At 35.6% G+C, this 22911-nt stretch overlaps 5 protein-coding genes across 5 annotated transcripts; 2 read left to right on the top strand and 3 right to left on the bottom strand.

Moving 5' to 3' along the window:
- On the bottom strand, window positions 1898-3968 carry LOC104732320 (serine hydroxymethyltransferase 5-like). Its single transcript, XM_010451850.2, has 3 exons — window positions 3078-3968; window positions 2424-2814; window positions 1898-2344 (listed from the first exon to the last, which is right to left on the bottom strand). The coding sequence occupies exons 1-3, from the start codon at window positions 3873-3875 to the stop codon at window positions 1998-2000; spliced, it is 1536 nt and encodes a 511-aa protein (XP_010450152.1). The 5' UTR covers window positions 3876-3968; the 3' UTR covers window positions 1898-1997.
- Window positions 6328-8398, bottom strand: LOC104732318 (serine hydroxymethyltransferase 5-like). Its single transcript, XM_010451849.2, has 3 exons — window positions 7508-8398; window positions 6854-7244; window positions 6328-6774 (listed from the first exon to the last, which is right to left on the bottom strand). Exons 1-3 carry the CDS (start codon window positions 8303-8305, stop codon window positions 6428-6430), a joined length of 1536 nt encoding a protein of 511 aa, XP_010450151.1. The 5' UTR covers window positions 8306-8398; the 3' UTR covers window positions 6328-6427.
- On the bottom strand, window positions 10758-12831 carry LOC104732317 (serine hydroxymethyltransferase 5-like). The gene is made up of 3 exons (XM_010451848.2): window positions 11938-12831; window positions 11284-11674; window positions 10758-11204 (listed from the first exon to the last, which is right to left on the bottom strand). The coding sequence occupies exons 1-3, from the start codon at window positions 12733-12735 to the stop codon at window positions 10858-10860; spliced, it is 1536 nt and encodes a 511-aa protein (XP_010450150.1). The 5' UTR covers window positions 12736-12831; the 3' UTR covers window positions 10758-10857.
- Window positions 21073-22194, top strand: LOC104733696 (receptor-like protein 12). The gene has a single exon (XM_010453256.1). The coding sequence runs from the start codon at window positions 21073-21075 to the stop codon at window positions 22192-22194; it is 1122 nt and encodes a 373-aa protein (XP_010451558.1).
- Window positions 22293-22911, top strand: LOC109127975 (receptor like protein 30-like). Its single transcript, XM_019233620.1, has 2 exons — window positions 22293-22558; window positions 22677-22911. The coding sequence occupies exons 1-2, from the start codon at window positions 22293-22295 to the stop codon at window positions 22909-22911; spliced, it is 501 nt and encodes a 166-aa protein (XP_019089165.1).

Below are 22911 nucleotides of genomic sequence, written 5' to 3'. Positions count from 1 at the left end.
CACTAAAAACTACTTGTGTTTTGGTGAAACAATCGTTGTTAACTATCAAACAATTTTAACCTCATCATATCTCCTGAAAAACTAAGCATGAGACCATTCATTATATCCTATCCTAAACCCAAAATCCAAAACCTCAAAACCCTAAACCCTAAACCCTAAACCCTAAATCCTAAACCCTAAAGCCTAAACTCTAACACCTAAATCCTAAACTTTAAACCTTAACCTTAGATCATAAACCATAATCATAAATTTAATTTCATAGAAACTTTAACAAATGTAATCAAATATGAAGATCTTTTACTATAAAACATGAAATTGACATACCCCAACCTGTAAACCCTAAACCTTAAATTAGGCCAAATTTTTGACTTCTTGCATTACATTCTTTATAAATTTCCAAATTCATTGATGTTGTTCGCTATTATTTGGATGGTTAACATGCATAGATGGATACTTATTTTGGATGACCAGAGAAAAAAAACATATGAATACCTAATTAGTTAAACAACTTGTGGTTTAGTAAAGTAGTCATGGTAAACTATCAAACGATTTTAATCTTTCATGTCCATAAAATCAAGTCCACATGGACGCTAAATTATACACGTCCACTAAAAACTACTTGTGTTTTGGTGAATTAGTCATTGTTAACTACCAAACAATTTTAACCTCATCATATCCCCTAAAAACCTAAGCATGAAACTGTTCATGATATCCTATACTAAACTCTAAACCCTAAATCTCTAGGCCCTAAACCCTAAAACTCTAAACCCTAAACCCTAAATCCTAAATTTTAGATCATAAACCATAATCATAAATTTAAATTCATAGTCATTGTAACAAATGTAGCCAAATCTGAAGATTTTTTACTAGAAAGCATAAAACTGATGATCAATAACATATGAAAAAAATTTGATGGATGATATTATATATATTGAACATGAAACTAAATAATCATAAACATATAAGCATTTGGATTTGATTTTGTAGATGATAAATATATCAAAATACAAAATTTTAAAAAGATAAAATGTGGCTAAGGAATATATATATTGTTATCCACTACTCAAGATTATTCAAACACATATATCAAAGAAAGGGAGAAAGATAAACAAATAAAATAAAAATTATTTGGAAATAGAGAGAGAGAGTTAGAAAGGGTGAGAAAGAAAGATAAAGGAAAGAAAATAGAGTAAAAAATAAAAAATAAAAGAAAGATGTGTGTTGAGAAATAAAGTGTTTGGAAAGAGAGAGAGTTAGAGGGTAAGAAAATAAAACACAATAAGAAAAGTGTATGGTGGTTCAAAAGGAAAGCAGAGCCAGCCCAGGAAGCTGGTGAAGCAAAAGCTTTAAGCATCATATTTTTTTTGTAATTTTAGGGGCATCAATTTTTAGTTTGTACGTCTGAATTGTCTTCTACCTTTTATTATCTCTTCTTTTTATTTGTTTTATATTTGGAGTCTAGTTATTTAAAGTATACATTTTGGATTTTATATCATATTAACGTGTTATTCTTAGTCTTAGCTATTATAAGTTTTTTTTCTTCTCTTGGTTTCTAAAATTTAAACAAGTACTTTTTAAAATCCATCTTTCGAAGCTTTGAATCCAAAATTTTAACACATTACTTATAAACACATTTTGACCAAAAAAATATATCAAAAATATTACAATGCATATTGCCATAGATGTTTTGGATTTTTTAGTACTCTTTTTTGTTCTTCAAACACTTTAAATTCTTATAATATGCTTAATTTATTTCATAATATACTTATATAATCTTATGTATATAGAAAAAGAAGTCAGTGGGCAACAATTTTTGACCATGCTTTAGGCATCATTTACCTACGGACCGCCCCTCTTAAAAAATGTGTTAGAATGCAATTTTTTTATAGAAAGTGTGTTAGAATGCAAATATTCTTTATTATTGTTTGCTTCTAAAATACATACAAAAGCACATTGATAAAAATAGAAAGACTACAGAGAGAGACTGAGAGAGATCTCTAATCGTAGTTAGTCGTATCAGAGATGACAAATCCAGGCATTTCAAAAGAGTAAGTGAACTTCTCGACATCATCCTTTAGCTCATCCATCTCCTTGTTGTTCACCAAACCCTTGTTAAAGTCTTCCGTCAGCTCACCGTACTGATTCTGGATCTCCAACGTGAGTGTCACGGCACGGCTCAAGAACTCTCCTATCTGCTCAAAGTCTCTCTCCACCAATCCTCTTGAGGTCATCGCGGGTGTACCAATTCTTACACCTCCGGGAGCAAGAAAACTAGTGTCTCCAAATACTGCATTCCTGTTCAATGTTATGTAGCACAAATCCAAGAGCTTCTCAAGCTTGTCACCTGGCAGAAGCAGATGCATATCTAACATCAGAGACAGTTCGGTATATAAAGAATTAATGGTGGATTTTTTCTCACTGACCGGTTAATCCAAGAGGGCGAAGATCCCAGAGAATGAGGTGGTTGTCAGTTCCACCGGTTACAATACAGTATCCCTTGGCCATCAAGTAGTTTGCTAGGCATGCAGCATTGGCTTTCACCTGTTTTGGATAAACCTTGAAGCTAGGAGCCATTGCCTGCTTCAATGCAACAGCTAGAGCACCGATCTTGTTATTGTGAGGACCACTTTGAAGCGCAGGGAATACAGCAAAGTTGATTTTTTCCTCAAGGTCAAAAACAGCACCCTCGGGTTGCCCCTCCTTGGCTGGTTTTGCGCCCTTCCTGTAGAAGATCATACCGGCCCTTGGACCTCTTAAGCTCTTGTGAGTTGAGGTTGTCACAATGTCACAGTACTCAAACGGGTCTGTGGCTTCCTGTGAACATAATAAACAGAGTTCACACCGCACCACTTGAGAGACATCAAAAGTAAGATCAAAAGATTTTAACAATGTGATATGATTTGTTCTCCGAGACTAGCTCAATCAAAATGCTACACGAAACCAGATCTAACATAAACGCAAGTTATTAATATGTTTAGATTATAGCAAGAGATGTTTGATGCTAAAATATATTTCAGTTACTGTCAAAAGTTTATAAATACATAGCAGGGGCCATAATGCTAGTATATATATTATACCTGAGCAGCAACAAGGGCACTGTTGTGAGCCATGTCGCAGAGCAAAAAAGCCCCAACCTCGTCCGCGACAGCCCTGAATCTCGCGTAATCCCATTCTCTAGGGTAAGATGTACCTCCACAGATGATTAACTTAGGCCTAAAATCCATAGCCTTCTCCTCAAGCTTGTCGTAATCAATGTAACCAGTGGTGGAATCAACCTTGTACGGAAAGTTTTCGAAGTAGATCGAGGTCGCCGAGATGTTCTTCCCACCAGAGGTATAGTAACCATGAGTCAAATGACCACCTGAAGGCAGATCAAGCCCCATCATACGATCATGGGGCTGGAGCAAGGCGGTGTAGGCTGCGAAATTGGCAGGGGAACCAGAGTAAGGCTGAACGTTAACGCCCCATTTCTCTGGATCACAATGGAAAGCCTCGAGAGCGCGTGAGCGGCAGAGACTCTCGATCTCATCGATGAACTCGGTACCTCCGTAGTAACGATTACCAGGCAGACCTTCCGAGTATTTATTTGTGAGCGGACTTCCGAGAGCTTCCATGACGGCTAAGGATGTGAAATTCTCGGCTGCGATGAGTTCGATTCCTCGATATTGCCGGCGTTTCTCCTTCTCGATTAGGCCGTGGATCTCCGGATCGACGGAGTCAAGATGCGTGTTTCCCCAAGAAGAGACTGCTTCCATATCTGACATTGGAGGGATAGAGACTTTTTGGCGGGTCTTTACATGATAAGATATGTGTCGTGCAAGCAAAACTAAGCATTTGACATTTTTTGGGTGATTTTGTAGAATTAAGGATGACATTTTGGTTGCTTTAGAATCAAGTAATTCCAAGTCAAGTCTGTCTTTTAAAGAGGGAAAAAGACATTATCCATTTTTGTAATCCAGTGTGTTCACCAAGGAAACTAATTTAATTTTGCCATGACAACTAATATTGATGACAAGTTTAATATATAAAGACTTAGTAGATCACGCAAGCAAACAATGTCTTTAATTATGATTGACTATGATAATATCAACAGGCTCATTTGTTTATGATTGACCATGTGTGCAATAATATAAAGACCATACTTCTTCTGTATAAGACTCCAATTGCACTTGTATATTCTAGAATTCAAAAGTAAGATTAAGAAACTTAACTAAAAAATATCTCTCTTTATTACTTTTGGATGATCAGAGAAAAATATATGAATACCTAATTATCCAATTATAGTTGAATATATGTTAATTGTTACGTGGATGTTAAAAATGTCTTATTATGTGGATACGTATTTGTGGATACTAATGTCTTATTTGTGGATACTTATGTGGATACTTATTCTAAAATCAAATCCACATGGATGATGAGTTATACACGTCCACTAAAAACTACTTGTGTTTTGGTGAAACAATCGTTGTTAACTATCAAACAATTTTAACCTCATCATATCTCCTGAAAAACTAAGCATGAGACCATTCATTATATCCTATCCTAAACCCAAAATCCAAAACCTCAAAACCCTAAACCCTAAACCCTAAACCCTAAATCCTAAACCCTAAAGCCTAAACTCTAACACCTAAATCCTAAACTTTAAACCTTAACCTTAGATCATAAACCATAATCATAAATTTAATTTCATAGAAACTTTAACAAATGTAATCAAATATGAAGATCTTTTACTATAAAACATGAAATTGACATACCCCAACCTGTAAACCCTAAACCTTAAATTAGGCCAAATTTTTGACTTCTTGCATTACATTCTTTATAAATTTCCAAATTCATTGATGTTGTTCGCTATTATTTGGATGGTTAACATGCATAGATGGATACTTATTTTGGATGACCAGAGAAAAAAAACATATGAATACCTAATTAGTTAAACAACTTGTGGTTTAGTAAAGTAGTCATGGTAAACTATCAAACGATTTTAATCTTTCATGTCCATAAAATCAAGTCCACATGGACGCTAAATTATACACGTCCACTAAAAACTACTTGTGTTTTGGTGAATTAGTCATTGTTAACTACCAAACAATTTTAACCTCATCATATCCCCTAAAAACCTAAGCATGAAACTGTTCATGATATCCTATACTAAACTCTAAACCCTAAATCTCTAGGCCCTAAACCCTAAAACTCTAAACCCTAAACCCTAAATCCTAAATTTTAGATCATAAACCATAATCATAAATTTAAATTCATAGTCATTGTAACAAATGTAGCCAAATCTGAAGATTTTTTACTAGAAAGCATAAAACTGATGATCAATAACATATGAAAAAAATTTGATGGATGATATTATATATATTGAACATGAAACTAAATAATCATAAACATATAAGCATTTGGATTTGATTTTGTAGATGATAAATATATCAAAATACAAAATTTTAAAAAGATAAAATGTGGCTAAGGAATATATATATTGTTATCCACTACTCAAGATTATTCAAACACATATATCAAAGAAAGGGAGAAAGATAAACAAATAAAATAAAAATTATTTGGAAATAGAGAGAGAGAGTTAGAAAGGGTGAGAAAGAAAGATAAAGGAAAGAAAATAGAGTAAAAAATAAAAAATAAAAGAAAGATGTGTGTTGAGAAATAAAGTGTTTGGAAAGAGAGAGAGTTAGAGGGTAAGAAAATAAAACACAATAAGAAAAGTGTATGGTGGTTCAAAAGGAAAGCAGAGCCAGCCCAGGAAGCTGGTGAAGCAAAAGCTTTAAGCATCATATTTTTTTTGTAATTTTAGGGGCATCAATTTTTAGTTTGTACGTCTGAATTGTCTTCTACCTTTTATTATCTCTTCTTTTTATTTGTTTTATATTTGGAGTCTAGTTATTTAAAGTATACATTTTGGATTTTATATCATATTAACGTGTTATTCTTAGTCTTAGCTATTATAAGTTTTTTTTCTTCTCTTGGTTTCTAAAATTTAAACAAGTACTTTTTAAAATCCATCTTTCGAAGCTTTGAATCCAAAATTTTAACACATTACTTATAAACACATTTTGACCAAAAAAATATATCAAAAATATTACAATGCATATTGCCATAGATGTTTTGGATTTTTTAGTACTCTTTTTTGTTCTTCAAACACTTTAAATTCTTATAATATGCTTAATTTATTTCATAATATACTTATATAATCTTATGTATATAGAAAAAGAAGTCAGTGGGCAACAATTTTTGACCATGCTTTAGGCATCATTTACCTACGGACCGCCCCTCTTAAAAAATGTGTTAGAATGCAATTTTTTTATAGAAAGTGTGTTAGAATGCAAATATTCTTTATTATTGTTTGCTTCTAAAATACATACAAAAGCACATTGATAAAAATAGAAAGACTACAGAGAGAGACTGAGAGAGATCTCTAATCGTAGTTAGTCGTATCAGAGATGACAAATCCAGGCATTTCAAAAGAGTAAGTGAACTTCTCGACATCATCCTTTAGCTCATCCATCTCCTTGTTGTTCACCAAACCCTTGTTAAAGTCTTCCGTCAGCTCACCGTACTGATTCTGGATCTCCAACGTGAGTGTCACGGCACGGCTCAAGAACTCTCCTATCTGCTCAAAGTCTCTCTCCACCAATCCTCTTGAGGTCATCGCGGGTGTACCAATTCTTACACCTCCGGGAGCAAGAAAACTAGTGTCTCCAAATACTGCATTCCTGTTCAATGTTATGTAGCACAAATCCAAGAGCTTCTCAAGCTTGTCACCTGGCAGAAGCAGATGCATATCTAACATCAGAGACAGTTCGGTATATAAAGAATTAATGGTGGATTTTTTCTCACTGACCGGTTAATCCAAGAGGGCGAAGATCCCAGAGAATGAGGTGGTTGTCAGTTCCACCGGTTACAATACAGTATCCCTTGGCCATCAAGTAGTTTGCTAGGCATGCAGCATTGGCTTTCACCTGTTTTGGATAAACCTTGAAGCTAGGAGCCATTGCCTGCTTCAATGCAACAGCTAGAGCACCGATCTTGTTATTGTGAGGACCACTTTGAAGCGCAGGGAATACAGCAAAGTTGATTTTTTCCTCAAGGTCAAAAACAGCACCCTCGGGTTGCCCCTCCTTGGCTGGTTTTGCGCCCTTCCTGTAGAAGATCATACCGGCCCTTGGACCTCTTAAGCTCTTGTGAGTTGAGGTTGTCACAATGTCACAGTACTCAAACGGGTCTGTGGCTTCCTGTGAACATAATAAACAGAGTTCACACCGCACCACTTGAGAGACATCAAAAGTAAGATCAAAAGATTTTAACAATGTGATATGATTTGTTCTCCGAGACTAGCTCAATCAAAATGCTACACGAAACCAGATCTAACATAAACGCAAGTTATTAATATGTTTAGATTATAGCAAGAGATGTTTGATGCTAAAATATATTTCAGTTACTGTCAAAAGTTTATAAATACATAGCAGGGGCCATAATGCTAGTATATATATTATACCTGAGCAGCAACAAGGGCACTGTTGTGAGCCATGTCGCAGAGCAAAAAAGCCCCAACCTCGTCCGCGACAGCCCTGAATCTCGCGTAATCCCATTCTCTAGGGTAAGATGTACCTCCACAGATGATTAACTTAGGCCTAAAATCCATAGCCTTCTCCTCAAGCTTGTCGTAATCAATGTAACCAGTGGTGGAATCAACCTTGTACGGAAAGTTTTCGAAGTAGATCGAGGTCGCCGAGATGTTCTTCCCACCAGAGGTATAGTAACCATGAGTCAAATGACCACCTGAAGGCAGATCAAGCCCCATCATACGATCATGGGGCTGGAGCAAGGCGGTGTAGGCTGCGAAATTGGCAGGGGAACCAGAGTAAGGCTGAACGTTAACGCCCCATTTCTCTGGATCACAATGGAAAGCCTCGAGAGCGCGTGAGCGGCAGAGACTCTCGATCTCATCGATGAACTCGGTACCTCCGTAGTAACGATTACCAGGCAGACCTTCCGAGTATTTATTTGTGAGCGGACTTCCGAGAGCTTCCATGACGGCTAAGGATGTGAAATTCTCGGCTGCGATGAGTTCGATTCCTCGATATTGCCGGCGTTTCTCCTTCTCGATTAGGCCGTGGATCTCCGGATCGACGGAGTCAAGATGCGTGTTTCCCCAAGAAGAGACTGCTTCCATATCTGACATTGGAGGGATAGAGACTTTTTGGCGGGTCTTTACATGATAAGATATGTGTCGTGCAAGCAAAACTAAGCATTTGACATTTTTTGGGTGATTTTGTAGAATTAAGGATGACATTTTGGTTGCTTTAGAATCAAGTAATTCCAAGTCAAGTCTGTCTTTTAAAGAGGGAAAAAGACATTATCCATTTTTGTAATCCAGTGTGTTCACCAAGGAAACTAATTTAATTTTGCCATGACAACTAATATTGATGACAAGTTTAATATATAAAGACTTAGTAGATCACGCAAGCAAACAATGTCTTTAATTATGATTGACTATGATAATATCAACAGGCTCATTTGTTTATGATTGACCATGTGTGCAATAATATAAAGACCATACTTCTTCTGTATAAGACTCCAATTGCACTTGTATATTCTAGAATTCAAAAGTAAGATTAAGAAACTTAACTAAAAAATATCTCTCTTTATTACTTTTGGATGATCAGAGAAAAATATATGAATACCTAATTATCCAATTATAGTTGAATATATGTTAATTGTTACGTGGATGTTAAAAATGTCTTATTATGTGGATACGTATTTGTGGATACTAATGTCTTATTTGTGGATACTTATGTGGATACTTATTCTAAAATCAAATCCACATGGATGATGAGTTATACACGTCCACTAAAAACTACTTGTGTTTTGGTGAAACAATCGTTGTTAACTATCAAACAATTTTAACCTCATCATATCTCCTGAAAAACTAAGCATGAGACCATTCATTATATCCTATCCTAAACCCAAAATCCAAAACCTCAAAACCCTAAACCCTAAACCCTAAACCCTAAATCCTAAACCCTAAAGCCTAAACTCTAACACCTAAATCCTAAACTTTAAACCTTAACCTTAGATCATAAACCATAATCATAAATTTAATTTCATAGAAACTTTAACAAATGTAATCAAATATGAAGATCTTTTACTATAAAACATGAAATTGACATACCCCAACCTGTAAACCCTAAACCTTAAATTAGGCCAAATTTTTGACTTCTTGCATTACATTCTTTATAAATTTCCAAATTCATTGATGTTGTTCGCTATTATTTGGATGGTTAACATGCATAGATGGATACTTATTTTGGATGACCAGAGAAAAAAAACATATGAATACCTAATTAGTTAAACAACTTGTGGTTTAGTAAAGTAGTCATGGTAAACTATCAAACGATTTTAATCTTTCATGTCCATAAAATCAAGTCCACATGGACGCTAAATTATACACGTCCACTAAAAACTACTTGTGTTTTGGTGAATTAGTCATTGTTAACTACCAAACAATTTTAACCTCATCATATCCCCTAAAAACCTAAGCATGAAACTGTTCATGATATCCTATACTAAACTCTAAACCCTAAATCTCTAGGCCCTAAACCCTAAAACTCTAAACCCTAAACCCTAAATCCTAAATTTTAGATCATAAACCATAATCATAAATTTAAATTCATAGTCATTGTAACAAATGTAGCCAAATCTGAAGATTTTTTACTAGAAAGCATAAAACTGATGATCAATAACATATGAAAAAAATTTGATGGATGATATTATATATATTGAACATGAAACTAAATAATCATAAACATATAAGCATTTGGATTTGATTTTGTAGATGATAAATATATCAAAATACAAAATTTTAAAAAGATAAAATGTGGCTAAGGAATATATATATTGTTATCCACTACTCAAGATTATTCAAACACATATATCAAAGAAAGGGAGAAAGATAAACAAATAAAATAAAAATTATTTGGAAATAGAGAGAGAGAGTTAGAAAGGGTGAGAAAGAAAGATAAAGGAAAGAAAATAGAGTAAAAAATAAAAAATAAAAGAAAGATGTGTGTTGAGAAATAAAGTGTTTGGAAAGAGAGAGAGTTAGAGGGTAAGAAAATAAAACACAATAAGAAAAGTGTATGGTGGTTCAAAAGGAAAGCAGAGCCAGCCCAGGAAGCTGGTGAAGCAAAAGCTTTAAGCATCATATTTTTTTTGTAATTTTAGGGGCATCAATTTTTAGTTTGTACGTCTGAATTGTCTTCTACCTTTTATTATCTCTTCTTTTTATTTGTTTTATATTTGGAGTCTAGTTATTTAAAGTATACATTTTGGATTTTATATCATATTAACGTGTTATTCTTAGTCTTAGCTATTATAAGTTTTTTTTCTTCTCTTGGTTTCTAAAATTTAAACAAGTACTTTTTAAAATCCATCTTTCGAAGCTTTGAATCCAAAATTTTAACACATTACTTATAAACACATTTTGACCAAAAAAATATATCAAAAATATTACAATGCATATTGCCATAGATGTTTTGGATTTTTTAGTACTCTTTTTTGTTCTTCAAACACTTTAAATTCTTATAATATGCTTAATTTATTTCATAATATACTTATATAATCTTATGTATATAGAAAAAGAAGTCAGTGGGCAACAATTTTTGACCATGCTTTAGGCATCATTTACCTACGGACCGCCCCTCTTAAAAAATGTGTTAGAATGCAATTTTTTTATAGAAAGTGTGTTAGAATGCAAATATTCTTTATTATTGTTTGCTTCTAAAATACATACAAAAGCACATTGATAAAAATAGAAAGACTACAGAGAGAGACTGAGAGAGATCTCTAATCGTAGTTAGTCGTATCAGAGATGACAAATCCAGGCATTTCAAAAGAGTAAGTGAACTTCTCGACATCATCCTTTAGCTCATCCATCTCCTTGTTGTTCACCAAACCCTTGTTAAAGTCTTCCGTCAGCTCACCGTACTGATTCTGGATCTCCAACGTGAGTGTCACGGCACGGCTCAAGAACTCTCCTATCTGCTCAAAGTCTCTCTCCACCAATCCTCTTGAGGTCATCGCGGGTGTACCAATTCTTACACCTCCGGGAGCAAGAAAACTAGTGTCTCCAAATACTGCATTCCTGTTCAATGTTATGTAGCACAAATCCAAGAGCTTCTCAAGCTTGTCACCTGGCAGAAGCAGATGCATATCTAACATCAGAGACAGTTCGGTATATAAAGAATTAATGGTGGATTTTTTCTCACTGACCGGTTAATCCAAGAGGGCGAAGATCCCAGAGAATGAGGTGGTTGTCAGTTCCACCGGTTACAATACAGTATCCCTTGGCCATCAAGTAGTTTGCTAGGCATGCAGCATTGGCTTTCACCTGTTTTGGATAAACCTTGAAGCTAGGAGCCATTGCCTGCTTCAATGCAACAGCTAGAGCACCGATCTTGTTATTGTGAGGACCACTTTGAAGCGCAGGGAATACAGCAAAGTTGATTTTTTCCTCAAGGTCAAAAACAGCACCCTCGGGTTGCCCCTCCTTGGCTGGTTTTGCGCCCTTCCTGTAGAAGATCATACCGGCCCTTGGACCTCTTAAGCTCTTGTGAGTTGAGGTTGTCACAATGTCACAGTACTCAAACGGGTCTGTGGCTTCCTGTGAACATAATAAACAGAGTTCACACCGCACCACTTGAGAGACATCAAAAGTAAGATCAAAAGATTTTAACAATGTGATATGATTTGTTCTCCGAGACTAGCTCAATCAAAATGCTACACGAAACCAGATCTAACATAAACGCAAGTTATTAATATGTTTAGATTATAGCAAGAGATGTTTGATGCTAAAATATATTTCAGTTACTGTCAAAAGTTTATAAATACATAGCAGGGGCCATAATGCTAGTATATATATTATACCTGAGCAGCAACAAGGGCACTGTTGTGAGCCATGTCGCAGAGCAAAAAAGCCCCAACCTCGTCCGCGACAGCCCTGAATCTCGCGTAATCCCATTCTCTAGGGTAAGATGTACCTCCACAGATGATTAACTTAGGCCTAAAATCCATAGCCTTCTCCTCAAGCTTGTCGTAATCAATGTAACCAGTGGTGGAATCAACCTTGTACGGAAAGTTTTCGAAGTAGATCGAGGTCGCCGAGATGTTCTTCCCACCAGAGGTATAGTAACCATGAGTCAAATGACCACCTGAAGGCAGATCAAGCCCCATCATACGATCATGGGGCTGGAGCAAGGCGGTGTAGGCTGCGAAATTGGCAGGGGAACCAGAGTAAGGCTGAACGTTAACGCCCCATTTCTCTGGATCACAATGGAAAGCCTCGAGAGCGCGTGAGCGGCAGAGACTCTCGATCTCATCGATGAACTCGGTACCTCCGTAGTAACGATTACCAGGCAGACCTTCCGAGTATTTATTTGTGAGCGGACTTCCGAGAGCTTCCATGACGGCTAAGGATGTGAAATTCTCGGCTGCGATGAGTTCGATTCCTCGATATTGCCGGCGTTTCTCCTTCTCGATTAGGCCGTGGATCTCCGGATCGACGGAGTCAAGATGCGTGTTTCCCCAAGAAGAGACTGCTTCCATATCTGACATTGGAGGGATAGAGACTTTTTGGCGGGTCTTTACATGATAAGATATGTGTCGTGCAAGCAAAACTAAGCATTTGACATTTTTTGGGTGATTTTGTAGAATTAAGGATGACATTTTGGTTGCTTTAGAATCAAGTAATTCCAAGTCAAGTCTGTCTTTTAAAGAGGGAAAAAGACATTATCCATTTTTGTAATCCAGTGTGTTCACCAAGGAAACTAATTTAATTTTGCCATGACAACTAATATTGATGACAAGTTTAATATATAAAGACTTAGTAGATCACGCAAGCAAACAATGTCTTTAATTATGATTGACTATGATAATATCAACAGGCTCATTTGTTTATGATTGACCATGTGTGCAATAATATAAAGACCATACTTCTTCTGTATAAGACTCCAATTGCACTTGTATATTCTAGAATTCAAAAGTAAGATTAAGAAACTTAACTAAAAAATATCTCTCTTTATTGCTTTAGAAAATCTCTCAAAAACTAAAGCTCCTAAACTCTTAATCTCTCTTAAGTTATGCAACAAATTTGCATCTCCTTATATAGAGAACACCTTGACCAAAACCTAAACACATTAGAAAATATATTTAGATAACTCCTAAAGATATTGGTCCTTATCTCTTTATTAAACCATAACTTGGTTGGCTTATGACTCAAGCCATGTCAAGCTTATCCAACATTCACCACCTTAAGCTTGAAACTGATCTTTGACAAATCATGAACTCCAACAAGGTCCCTCATCTCCATGAACTTGATTCTTCCTAGAGCCTTAGTGAGTATGTTTGACATTTTTTGGGTGATTTTGTAGAATTAAGTATGACATTTTGGTTGCTTTAGAATCTAGTAATTTCAAGTCAAGTCTGTCTTTTAAAGAGGGAAAAAGACATTATCCATTTTTGTAATCCAATGTGTTCACCAAGGAAACTAATTTAATTTTGCCACAGTTAATAATATTGATGACAAGTTTAATATATAAAGACTTATTAGATAACGCAAGCAAACAATGTCTTTAATTATGATTGACTAAGATAATATCAACAGGCTCATTTGTTTATGATTGACCATGTGTGCAATAATATAAAGACCATACTTCTTCTGTATAAGACTCCAATTGCACTTGTATATTCTAGAATTCAAAAGTAAGATTAAGAAACTCAAGTAAAACTATCCCTCTTTATTGCTTTAGAAAATCTCTCAACAACTAAAGTTCCTAAACTCTTAATCTCTCATAAGTTATGCAACAAGTTTGCATCTCCTTATATAGAGAACACCTTGACCAAAACCTAAACACATTAGAAAATATATTTAGATAACTCCTAAACATATGTATCTCTAGATAACTCCTAAAGATATTGGTCCTTATCTCTTTATTAAACCATAACTTGGTTGGCTTATGACTCAAGCCATGTCAAGCTTATCCAACATTCACCTCCTTAAGCTTGAAATTGATCTTTGACAAATCATGAACTCCAACAAGGTCCCTCATCTCCTTGAACTTGATTCTTCCTAGAGCCTTAGTGAGTATGTTTGACATTTTTTGGGTGATTTTGTAGAATTAAGTATGACATTTTGGTTGCTTTAGAATCAAGTAATTCCAAGTCAAGTCTGTCTTTTAAAGAGAGAAAAAGACATTATCCATTTTTGTACTCTAATGTGCANCACTTGTATATTCTAGAATTCAAAAGTAAGATTAAGAAACTCAAGTAAAACTATCCCTCTTTATTGCTTTAGAAAATCTCTCAACAACTAAAGTTCCTAAACTCTTAATCTCTCATAAGTTATGCAACAAGTTTGCATCTCCTTATATAGAGAACACCTTGACCAAAACCTAAACACATTAGAAAATATATTTAGATAACTCCTAAACATATGTATCTCTAGATAACTCCTAAAGATATTGGTCCTTATCTCTTTATTAAACCATAACTTGGTTGGCTTATGACTCAAGCCATGTCAAGCTTATCCAACATTCACCTCCTTAAGCTTGAAATTGATCTTTGACAAATCATGAACTCCAACAAGGTCCCTCATCTCCTTGAACTTGATTCTTCCTAGAGCCTTAGTGAGTATGTTAGACATTTTTTGGGTGATTTTGTAGAATTAAGTATGACATTTTGGTTGCTTTAGAATCAAGTAATTCCAAGTCAAGTCTGTCTTTTAAAGAGAGAAAAAGACATTATCCATTTTTGTACTCTAATGTGCAGTTCACCAAGGAAACTAATTTAATTTTGCCATGACAACTAATATTGATGACAAGTTTGTTCTTAATTATAATTTTTGCAAGACATATAAAGACTTAGATAAAACAATGACTCATATTTTTATGCTTGACCATGTGCAATAATAATAAAAGACCATACTTGTACTGTATTTCTATAAAGACTCCAATTCCAGTTACTCATGATATTACTCAAGCAATGAAGCAAACATTACTCATGACCATGTGCAATAATAATAGATAGAGTCTTGTATTCCATTTTCCCCCATACTTCATAAGCAAAGCTACCATAGAAAGATTTACGGTAATACGGTATTAGTTGAGACGTTTCCCTCATACAGAGTTGCATGTTACGGTATTATATACTATTTTTGTATCATTGACAATACTTTAACTATATTTGCTACATCACANTTGACCAAAACCTAAACACATTAGAAAATATATTTAGATAACTCCTAAACATATGTATCTCTAGATAACTCCTAAAGATATTGGTCCTTATCTCTTTATTAAACCATAACTTGGTTGGCTTATGACTCAAGCCATGTCAAGCTTATCCAACATTCACCTCCTTAAGCTTGAAATTGATCTTTGACAAATCATGAACTCCAACAAGGTCCCTCATCTCCTTGAACTTGATTCTTCCTAGAGCCTTAGTGAGTATGTTAGACATTTTTTGGGTGATTTTGTAGAATTAAGTATGACATTTTGGTTGCTTTAGAATCAAGTAATTCCAAGTCAAGTCTGTCTTTTAAAGAGAGAAAAAGACATTATCCATTTTTGTACTCTAATGTGCAGTTCACCAAGGAAACTAATTTAATTTTGCCATGACAACTAATATTGATGACAAGTTTGTTCTTAATTATAATTTTTGCAAGACATATAAAGACTTAGATAAAACAATGACTCATATTTTTATGCTTGACCATGTGCAATAATAATAAAAGACCATACTTGTACTGTATTTCTATAAAGACTCCAATTCCAGTTACTCATGATATTACTCAAGCAATGAAGCAAACATTACTCATGACCATGTGCAATAATAATAGATAGAGTCTTGTATTCCATTTTCCCCCATACTTCATAAGCAAAGCTACCATAGAAAGATTTACGGTAATACGGTATTAGTTGAGACGTTTCCCTCATACAGAGTTGCATGTTACGGTATTATATACTATTTTTGTATCATTGACAATACTTTAACTATATTTGCTACATCACACTACTATTTTTGTATGATTGTCTTCTTTGAAAAGTTGACTATGTAATAGAGACAGCATATGTGTGTTGAGGTCAGAACCACGTCTATGGGACTTGTGCGACCTCCTTTGATTGGTTCTTAAATTTCTTTAAAATTATATTCATTGATTTTTTAAATCAAGTGAGATCAGAAAGTATATTAAGAACGGTTCTTATTTCACTCTACCTTTCTCTCTCTAGATTCATGTTACGTGGCTCACAAGGATTATGCCGGGAGTAAGACCACCTGTGCAGAGAAACCCTCATGATATTTGTAGGTGCTAAAAACCTCAATTTAATAAACTCTGATTGATAAAGAAAGACGTCGAACTGGATTTATATTGATAAATTTTAGTTTTTGCAAAGTTACAAGTGTCCGCCCTCTCAAACTATGGAGAGGCATTTATATTGACAAACCCTAACATCAATCCCCGGGTCTTCTCCGGCGATCTCGCCCCGTTTCTCCACGATCTCCACAACGTATCCCGAGATCCCTTCTTGCACTTGACTTGGCCTTCTTCTCGATTGATCTCTTTCTTATGGGCCTATCACAGGCTCAACATTACTNGACATTTTTTGGGTGATTTTGTAGAATTAAGTATGACATTTTGGTTGCTTTAGAATCAAGTAATTCCAAGTCAAGTCTGTCTTTTAAAGAGAGAAAAAGACATTATCCATTTTTGTACTCTAATGTGCAGTTCACCAAGGAAACTAATTTAATTTTGCCATGACAACTAATATTGATGACAAGTTTGTTCTTAATTATAATTTTTGCAAGACATATAAAGACTTAGATAAAACAATGACTCATATTTTTATGCTTGACCATGTGCAATAATAATAAAAGACCATACTTGTACTGTATTTCTATAAAGACTCCAATTCCAGTTACTCATGATATTACTCAAGCAATGAAGCAAACATTACTCATGACCATGTGCAATAATAATAGATAGAGTCTTGTATTCCATTTTCCCCCATACTTCATAAGCAAAGCTACCATAGAAAGATTTACGGTAATACGGTATTAGTTGAGACGTTTCCCTCATACAGAGTTGCATGTTACGGTATTATATACTATTTTTGTATCATTGACAATACTTTAACTATATTTGCTACATCACACTACTATTTTTGTATGATTGTCTTCTTTGAAAAGTTGACTATGTAATAGAGACAGCATATGTGTGTTGAGGTCAGAACCACGTCTATGGGACTTGTGCGACCTCCTTTGATTGGTTCTTAAATTTCTTTAAAATTATATTCATTGATTTTTTAAATCAAGTGAGATCAGAAAGTATATTAAGAACGGTTCTTATTTCACTCTACCTTTCTCTCTCTAGATTCATGTTACGTGGCTCACAAGGATTATGCCGGGAGTAAGACCACCTGTGCAGAGAAACCCTCATGATATTTGTAGGTGCTAAAAACCTCAATTTAATAAACTCTGATTGATAAAGAAAGACGTCGAACTGGATTTATATTGATAAATTTTAGTTTTTGCAAAGTTACAAGTGTCCGCCCTCTCAAACTATGGAGAGGCATTTATATTGACAAACCCTAACATCAATCCCCGGGTCTTCTCCGGCGATCTCGCCCCGTTTCTCCACGATCTCCACAACGTATCCCGAGATCCCTTCTTGCACTTGACTTGGCCTTCTTCTCGATTGATCTCTTTCTTATGGGCCTATCACAGGCTCAACATTACTCCTTAAGACCCGCAATTTAATAGGCTTTGTTGACGGGCCTTAGGTCGGCGAAACCCAACACCAACAGTATCCCAATATTATTTAAATTACAAAACTTGTTTCTTTTTAAGTTAAAAAACTATTTACTATTAATTAAAATTTGATACCTCCAATGGTAGCTGTACAATGAAGAATTATAATATGTTAAATAAAAGTTATTTTATTAATAATTTTAAACATTTTACATTTTATAAAACTGGAAAATAATTGCATTTTTTATTTTATACAACTGGAAAATAATTACATTATACATTTTCTAAGTTTAGTAACTAACTGAAGAACTTATATTCATGAATGTGCAAAATTACAAGAAACAAAAAAACTGTCAAGTTATTTACCCTTTCTTTGTATCAACAAGAATCATACTGTCATTTGTAACAGAATCTGTATGAACTAGGAGCAAGGAGAATTGGAGTGATATCGTTACTGCCGATGGGTTGCCTTCCTGCAGCTATCACTCTGTTCGGTTCAGGAAACAAAAGCTGTGTCGAGAGACTGAACAACGATGCTGTCATGTTCAACACCAAACATGAGACCACAGCCCAATTATTGATGAATAGACACTCAGGCCTCAAGCTGATCGCCTTTAATGTCTACCAACCTTTCCTGGACGTCATCACCAACCCAATTGACAATGGTACGAGCCTGCATATGCAAGTTTCAAATCCTTATTCAACTTTAAGCCATGATAGAGTGAGCTACTCAAAGGAAGAATTTCTCAGATATTTAATCTCGCTTGCAACTAACAAGATCATCTTCTTATCTTTAAACCTTATAAAGGCTCTGGCCTCGATTTGGCCATCTACATTTTCGGTTCAGATATTTTACCCACGATTTTTGTGGTATTTGAGTATAGACTATACTGTATAGTACATGTAAATTGTTATTATAAATGATTAATGTATTCTAATTTTTACTATTGGATATTAATGTATCAAAACAGAGTAACGATCATGCTAATACGTCCCAGCCATCCACGTTGACAGCATCAGGAATTTTAATTATGTTGAAAATAACCCATAACCTGTCCTCCTTTGGAGTCACTTACAAGTAGCTTTTGAACATCAAGAGCCAATGACTAAGAAAAATCTCTTCCACCGATATTTCCAACCTACAGGACAAACTAAGCATGGAAAGGTAAGCAAGCTAGAAAAAAGGTAATACCAGTTCTATGTAGTAAAATGGCTTTGAATCCTGAAATGATAGAGCACAAAAGACGTAATGTATTCAAAGAGTTGCACTAAAATTGTCATTTAACTACATCTCTCAATCAGAAAGACCCCACCCTGCTGTAAAACAAAACGTTGGCTTAACCTGTTTTTCTGGATACTTTGGCGCAGATATAAGAGAAACCGCCTCCATATGGCCAAAATCCTTATCGTAGCCTAGCATATGTAAATAAAGCATTTTCCAGTCATATTTTCTTCTTTTATATGGTGTCAAAACCTGTAAAATTTAAAAACAACATGGAGAGTAATCAAAGAGTGCATGAATAAATCATTCCTACAATGAAACTCAAAAAAAAAGAATAGATCTGGTGTTGGTCCAATTGGCCACACATGGACACAACAGGCAGGGTACACAGATATGCTACATATGGTATGGAACCATAATTCCACCCAAATCATCTTACATCAACACAGCTTACTCTTCTACTTCGTAATTTGCTATTCAAAACTTTCATGCAACCAACCTTGATTTCTTTCCTTAGACCATCACTAGATAACCGAATTTACTGTCTAGCCGTTCTTTCCTTATGCGTCACAATAATACAAAAATTGTTTATGCCACTAGCAAGAGAGACCCCTTTACATATACAATTTTCTGAACTAAATGATTTAATTCAAATCTAGAGCGACAGTGAGGTGTGAAAGCTGAAATTTATATTGCCGTATTAAAGATGCCATGAAGCATAATTATCGGCTGCTTACTGCATATTGTAACGGCTTATTTAACAGAGGCTGATGCTGTTTCCAAGCCTTATGGTGTTTGGTTTCAACTTTCAAGAGGTGAATAGTAATAGAATGATCAATCCAGTTGGACCAGTAGTTGTCACTATTGTACTTCCTATAGACTCATTTCTCAGTTCATATAAGAAGAACTGGTTCATGATCGATCGTTCACTCTTCTACTTAATCTTTAATTATGTAATAATAAATTGTATGATTTCACCCTAATAGTGACAGCTTACGTAGCGGCTGGCGCCACAGCTCACACGCCTGTCTTTATCAAAGAGAATTTGTGACAACTCTCAAATATTAATCTCCACCACTGTTTTGAGTAGTCAAAAGAAACTGCATTTGCATTTTTGAATAGTCAAACGAAATCTTCAGGCTTTGGAGCAGTTAAGCTTCAATCTCCTCCACAAATTTAAGAGTCAATTCAATGATCTAGAGTCAGGTCTTCGATTTTATGTAGAATCAATTAGTCTTCACAGAAGACATTTCATATCAAGCTTTAATTTACTCCACAAATGTGAGACAATCCAAAGATCAATTCGTTTCACAGAAAACACAAANAAAAAAAAAAAAAAAAAAAAAAAAAAAAAAAAAAAAAAAAAGTAGGATGCATTATTGTAGTGAGAGGAGGAGGATAACAATAAAATGGAGCTTGTGTTTAATCTTCTGCCTCTCTTACTCAAGGCTTGTGATTGCTTCTCCTGCTAACCATGTGTGCCTTCCAGACCAGAGGGATGCTCTTTTGGAGTTCAAGAACGAGTTTTATATCCCAAGCCCCGATTCTGATTACATGATGTTTAAAACGAAGACAGAGACGTGGATGAACAACACTGATTGCTGTTCTTGGGATAGTGTCTCTTGTGATCCTAAGACTGGCAAGGTCGTTGAGTTAGACCTCATTGGCAGTGATCTCATATGGCCCTTTGAGATCTAATAGTAGCCTGTTTAGACTACAACATCTTCAAAGCATAGATCTTAGCTTCAGTAATCTCTCGGGTATTCTACCGGATTCCATTGGCAACCTCAAATATTTGAGGGTCTTGAGTCTTGGTGATTGCAAATTCATCGGAAAGATTCCATCCTCACTCGGAAATCTTACTTATCTCACTTATCTTGATCTTTCTTATAATGATTCCAACAGTGAGCTACCGTATTCCATCGGCAACCTCAAATATTTGAGGGTTTTGAATCTCCTAAATAGCAATCTCTTTGGAAAGATTCCTTCTTCATTCGGAAGTCTTTCTTATCTCACTGATCTTGATCTTTCTAGAAATGATTTCACCAGTGAAGGACCAGACTCGACTAACAGATTTTCAACTAGTGCTACTCAACTTGAGCTCGCTCGTCCGGATAGACCTTAGTTCTAACCAGTTCAAAGGTATGCTCCCATCTAATATGAGCAGCCTTTCTAAACTGGAGTCTTTTGATATTAACGAGAATTTATTTTCTAGACCTGTTCCCTCTTCTCTCTTCATGATCCCTTCGTTGATTAAACTTAACCTGGGACGTAACCACTTCACCGGTCCTCTTGAGATTTTGAATTTCTTCTCTTCACAATATAACCTTTCAAAATTATACATTGGAGAAAACAATTTCAGTGGACCAATCCCAGGATCTATATCGAAACTAGTCGGACTCTCGGAACTTAGCCTCTCTTTCTGGAACACAGGAGGGGACATTGTTGATTTCAGCATCTTCTTGCATCTCAAGTCACTTACCTCACTTGATCTTTCAGGGATTCATATGAATATCAGTTCAACGCTCCATCTTCCCTCAAGCATGAGAAACTTGGTTTTATCATCCTGCAAAATTGATGAATTCCCCAAGTTTCTACAAAACCACACCAGTTTGTATAGTTTAGACATCTCTGCCAATCAAATTAAAGGCCAACTACCAGAATGGTTATGGAGTCTTCCAGAGTTGGGGTATGTAAACATTGCTCATAATTCCTTTAGTGGAGAACTAACTGTGTTACCAAACTCTACTGTCGATAGCTTTATAGCCTCTGATAATCAGTTTTCGGGAGAGATTCCTAGAGCAATATGCGAAGTTGGTACACTTGATCTTTCCAACAACAACTTCAGCGGTTCTATTCCCCGGTGTTTTGGAGTTTCCAATACATCTCTTTCGATCTTGCATCTTCGAAATAACAGTCTCTCTGGTGTTATTCCAGAGGAATCTTTGCATGGTTACTTGAGATCGCTTGATGTTGGTCTCAACCGGTTATCAGGACAACTTCCCAAGTCGCTGATCAACTGCAGTTATCTCCAGTTTCTGAACTTGGAAGATAACAGAATCAATGACAAATTTCCATTCTGGTTGAGTTCGTTGCCCAATCTGCAGATTCTTGTCCTTCGTTCTAACGACTTCTATGGGCCAAATAGCTTCTCCTAGGGATTCTTTGAGTTTCCCCACTCATACGAATTTTTGACATTTCTGAAAATCACTTCAGTGGGGTCTTGCCATCAAATTACTTTATTGGTTGGAGTGTAATGGCATTAGTCGTAGACGTTATTGATAATACGCCTGGATTTACGCTTGTAGGAGGTGACCGAGATTTCTATCATAAATCTGTGGTTTTCGCGAACAAAGGATTGGATATGGAAGTGGTAGGGAGAGGTTTCACAATCTACAAAACCATGGATGTCTCCGGAAACAAATTCGAAGGAGGTATTCCTGAATCCATCGGTTTACTTAAGGAACTGATTATCCTCAACATGTCAAACAACGCTTTCACAGGCCATATTCCACCATCTTTGTCAAACTTGGCCAATCTCCAATCATTAGATTTATCTCAAAACATATTATCCGGCGAAATCCCCCCCAAACCTCGGGAAACTCACGTTTTTGGCGTGGATGAACTTTTCGTACAATAGGCTTGAAGGTCCAATACCAAAAGCCACTCAGATTCAGAGCCAGAACATTTCTTCTTTCGCAGAGAACCCCGGGCTTTGCGGTCCTCCTCTCCTAAAAAAATGTGGTGGAGTAGAACATGATGAAGACGATGAAGAAAAGGAAGAGAAAGATCAGGTACTGAGCTGGATTGCAGCTGCAGTAGGCTATGTGCCTGGTTTGTTCTGTGGACTCACCATTGCCTACATATTCACTTGA

The sequence above is a fragment of the Camelina sativa genome, chromosome 12 (genome assembly GCF_000633955.1).
Source record: "Camelina sativa cultivar DH55 chromosome 12, Cs, whole genome shotgun sequence".
In the NCBI taxonomy this organism is placed as follows: domain Eukaryota; kingdom Viridiplantae; phylum Streptophyta; class Magnoliopsida; order Brassicales; family Brassicaceae; genus Camelina; species Camelina sativa.
This window is presented reverse-complemented; position numbering and strand designations above follow the sequence as displayed.

What these genes read in the sequence shown, in the direction of transcription:
- LOC104732320 (XM_010451850.2), bottom strand. Translation starts at nt 3,875, where the DNA reads ATGTCATCCTTAATTCTACAAAATCACCCAAAAAATGTCAAATGCTTA. An exon ending in GTGCCCTTGTTGCTGCTCAG is followed by an intron (nt 2,815 to 3,077) that starts GTATAATATATA and finishes TTATGTTCACAG; the next exon opens with GAAGCCACAGACCCGTTTGA. An exon ending in TCGCCCTCTTGGATTAACCG is followed by an intron (nt 2,345 to 2,423) that starts GTCAGTGAGAAA and finishes TGCTTCTGCCAG; the next exon opens with GTGACAAGCTTGAGAAGCTC.
- LOC104732318 (XM_010451849.2), bottom strand. Translation starts at nt 8,305, where the DNA reads ATGTCATCCTTAATTCTACAAAATCACCCAAAAAATGTCAAATGCTTA. An exon ending in GTGCCCTTGTTGCTGCTCAG is followed by an intron (nt 7,245 to 7,507) that starts GTATAATATATA and finishes TTATGTTCACAG; the next exon opens with GAAGCCACAGACCCGTTTGA. An exon ending in TCGCCCTCTTGGATTAACCG is followed by an intron (nt 6,775 to 6,853) that starts GTCAGTGAGAAA and finishes TGCTTCTGCCAG; the next exon opens with GTGACAAGCTTGAGAAGCTC.
- LOC104732317 (XM_010451848.2), bottom strand. Translation starts at nt 12,735, where the DNA reads ATGTCATCCTTAATTCTACAAAATCACCCAAAAAATGTCAAATGCTTA. An exon ending in GTGCCCTTGTTGCTGCTCAG is followed by an intron (nt 11,675 to 11,937) that starts GTATAATATATA and finishes TTATGTTCACAG; the next exon opens with GAAGCCACAGACCCGTTTGA. An exon ending in TCGCCCTCTTGGATTAACCG is followed by an intron (nt 11,205 to 11,283) that starts GTCAGTGAGAAA and finishes TGCTTCTGCCAG; the next exon opens with GTGACAAGCTTGAGAAGCTC.
- LOC104733696 (XM_010453256.1), top strand. Translation starts at nt 21,073, where the DNA reads ATGATTTCACCAGTGAAGGACCAGACTCGACTAACAGATTTTCAACTA.
- LOC109127975 (XM_019233620.1), top strand. Translation starts at nt 22,293, where the DNA reads ATGGCATTAGTCGTAGACGTTATTGATAATACGCCTGGATTTACGCTT. An exon ending in GGCCATATTCCACCATCTTT is followed by an intron (nt 22,559 to 22,676) that starts GTCAAACTTGGC and finishes TTCGTACAATAG; the next exon opens with GCTTGAAGGTCCAATACCAA.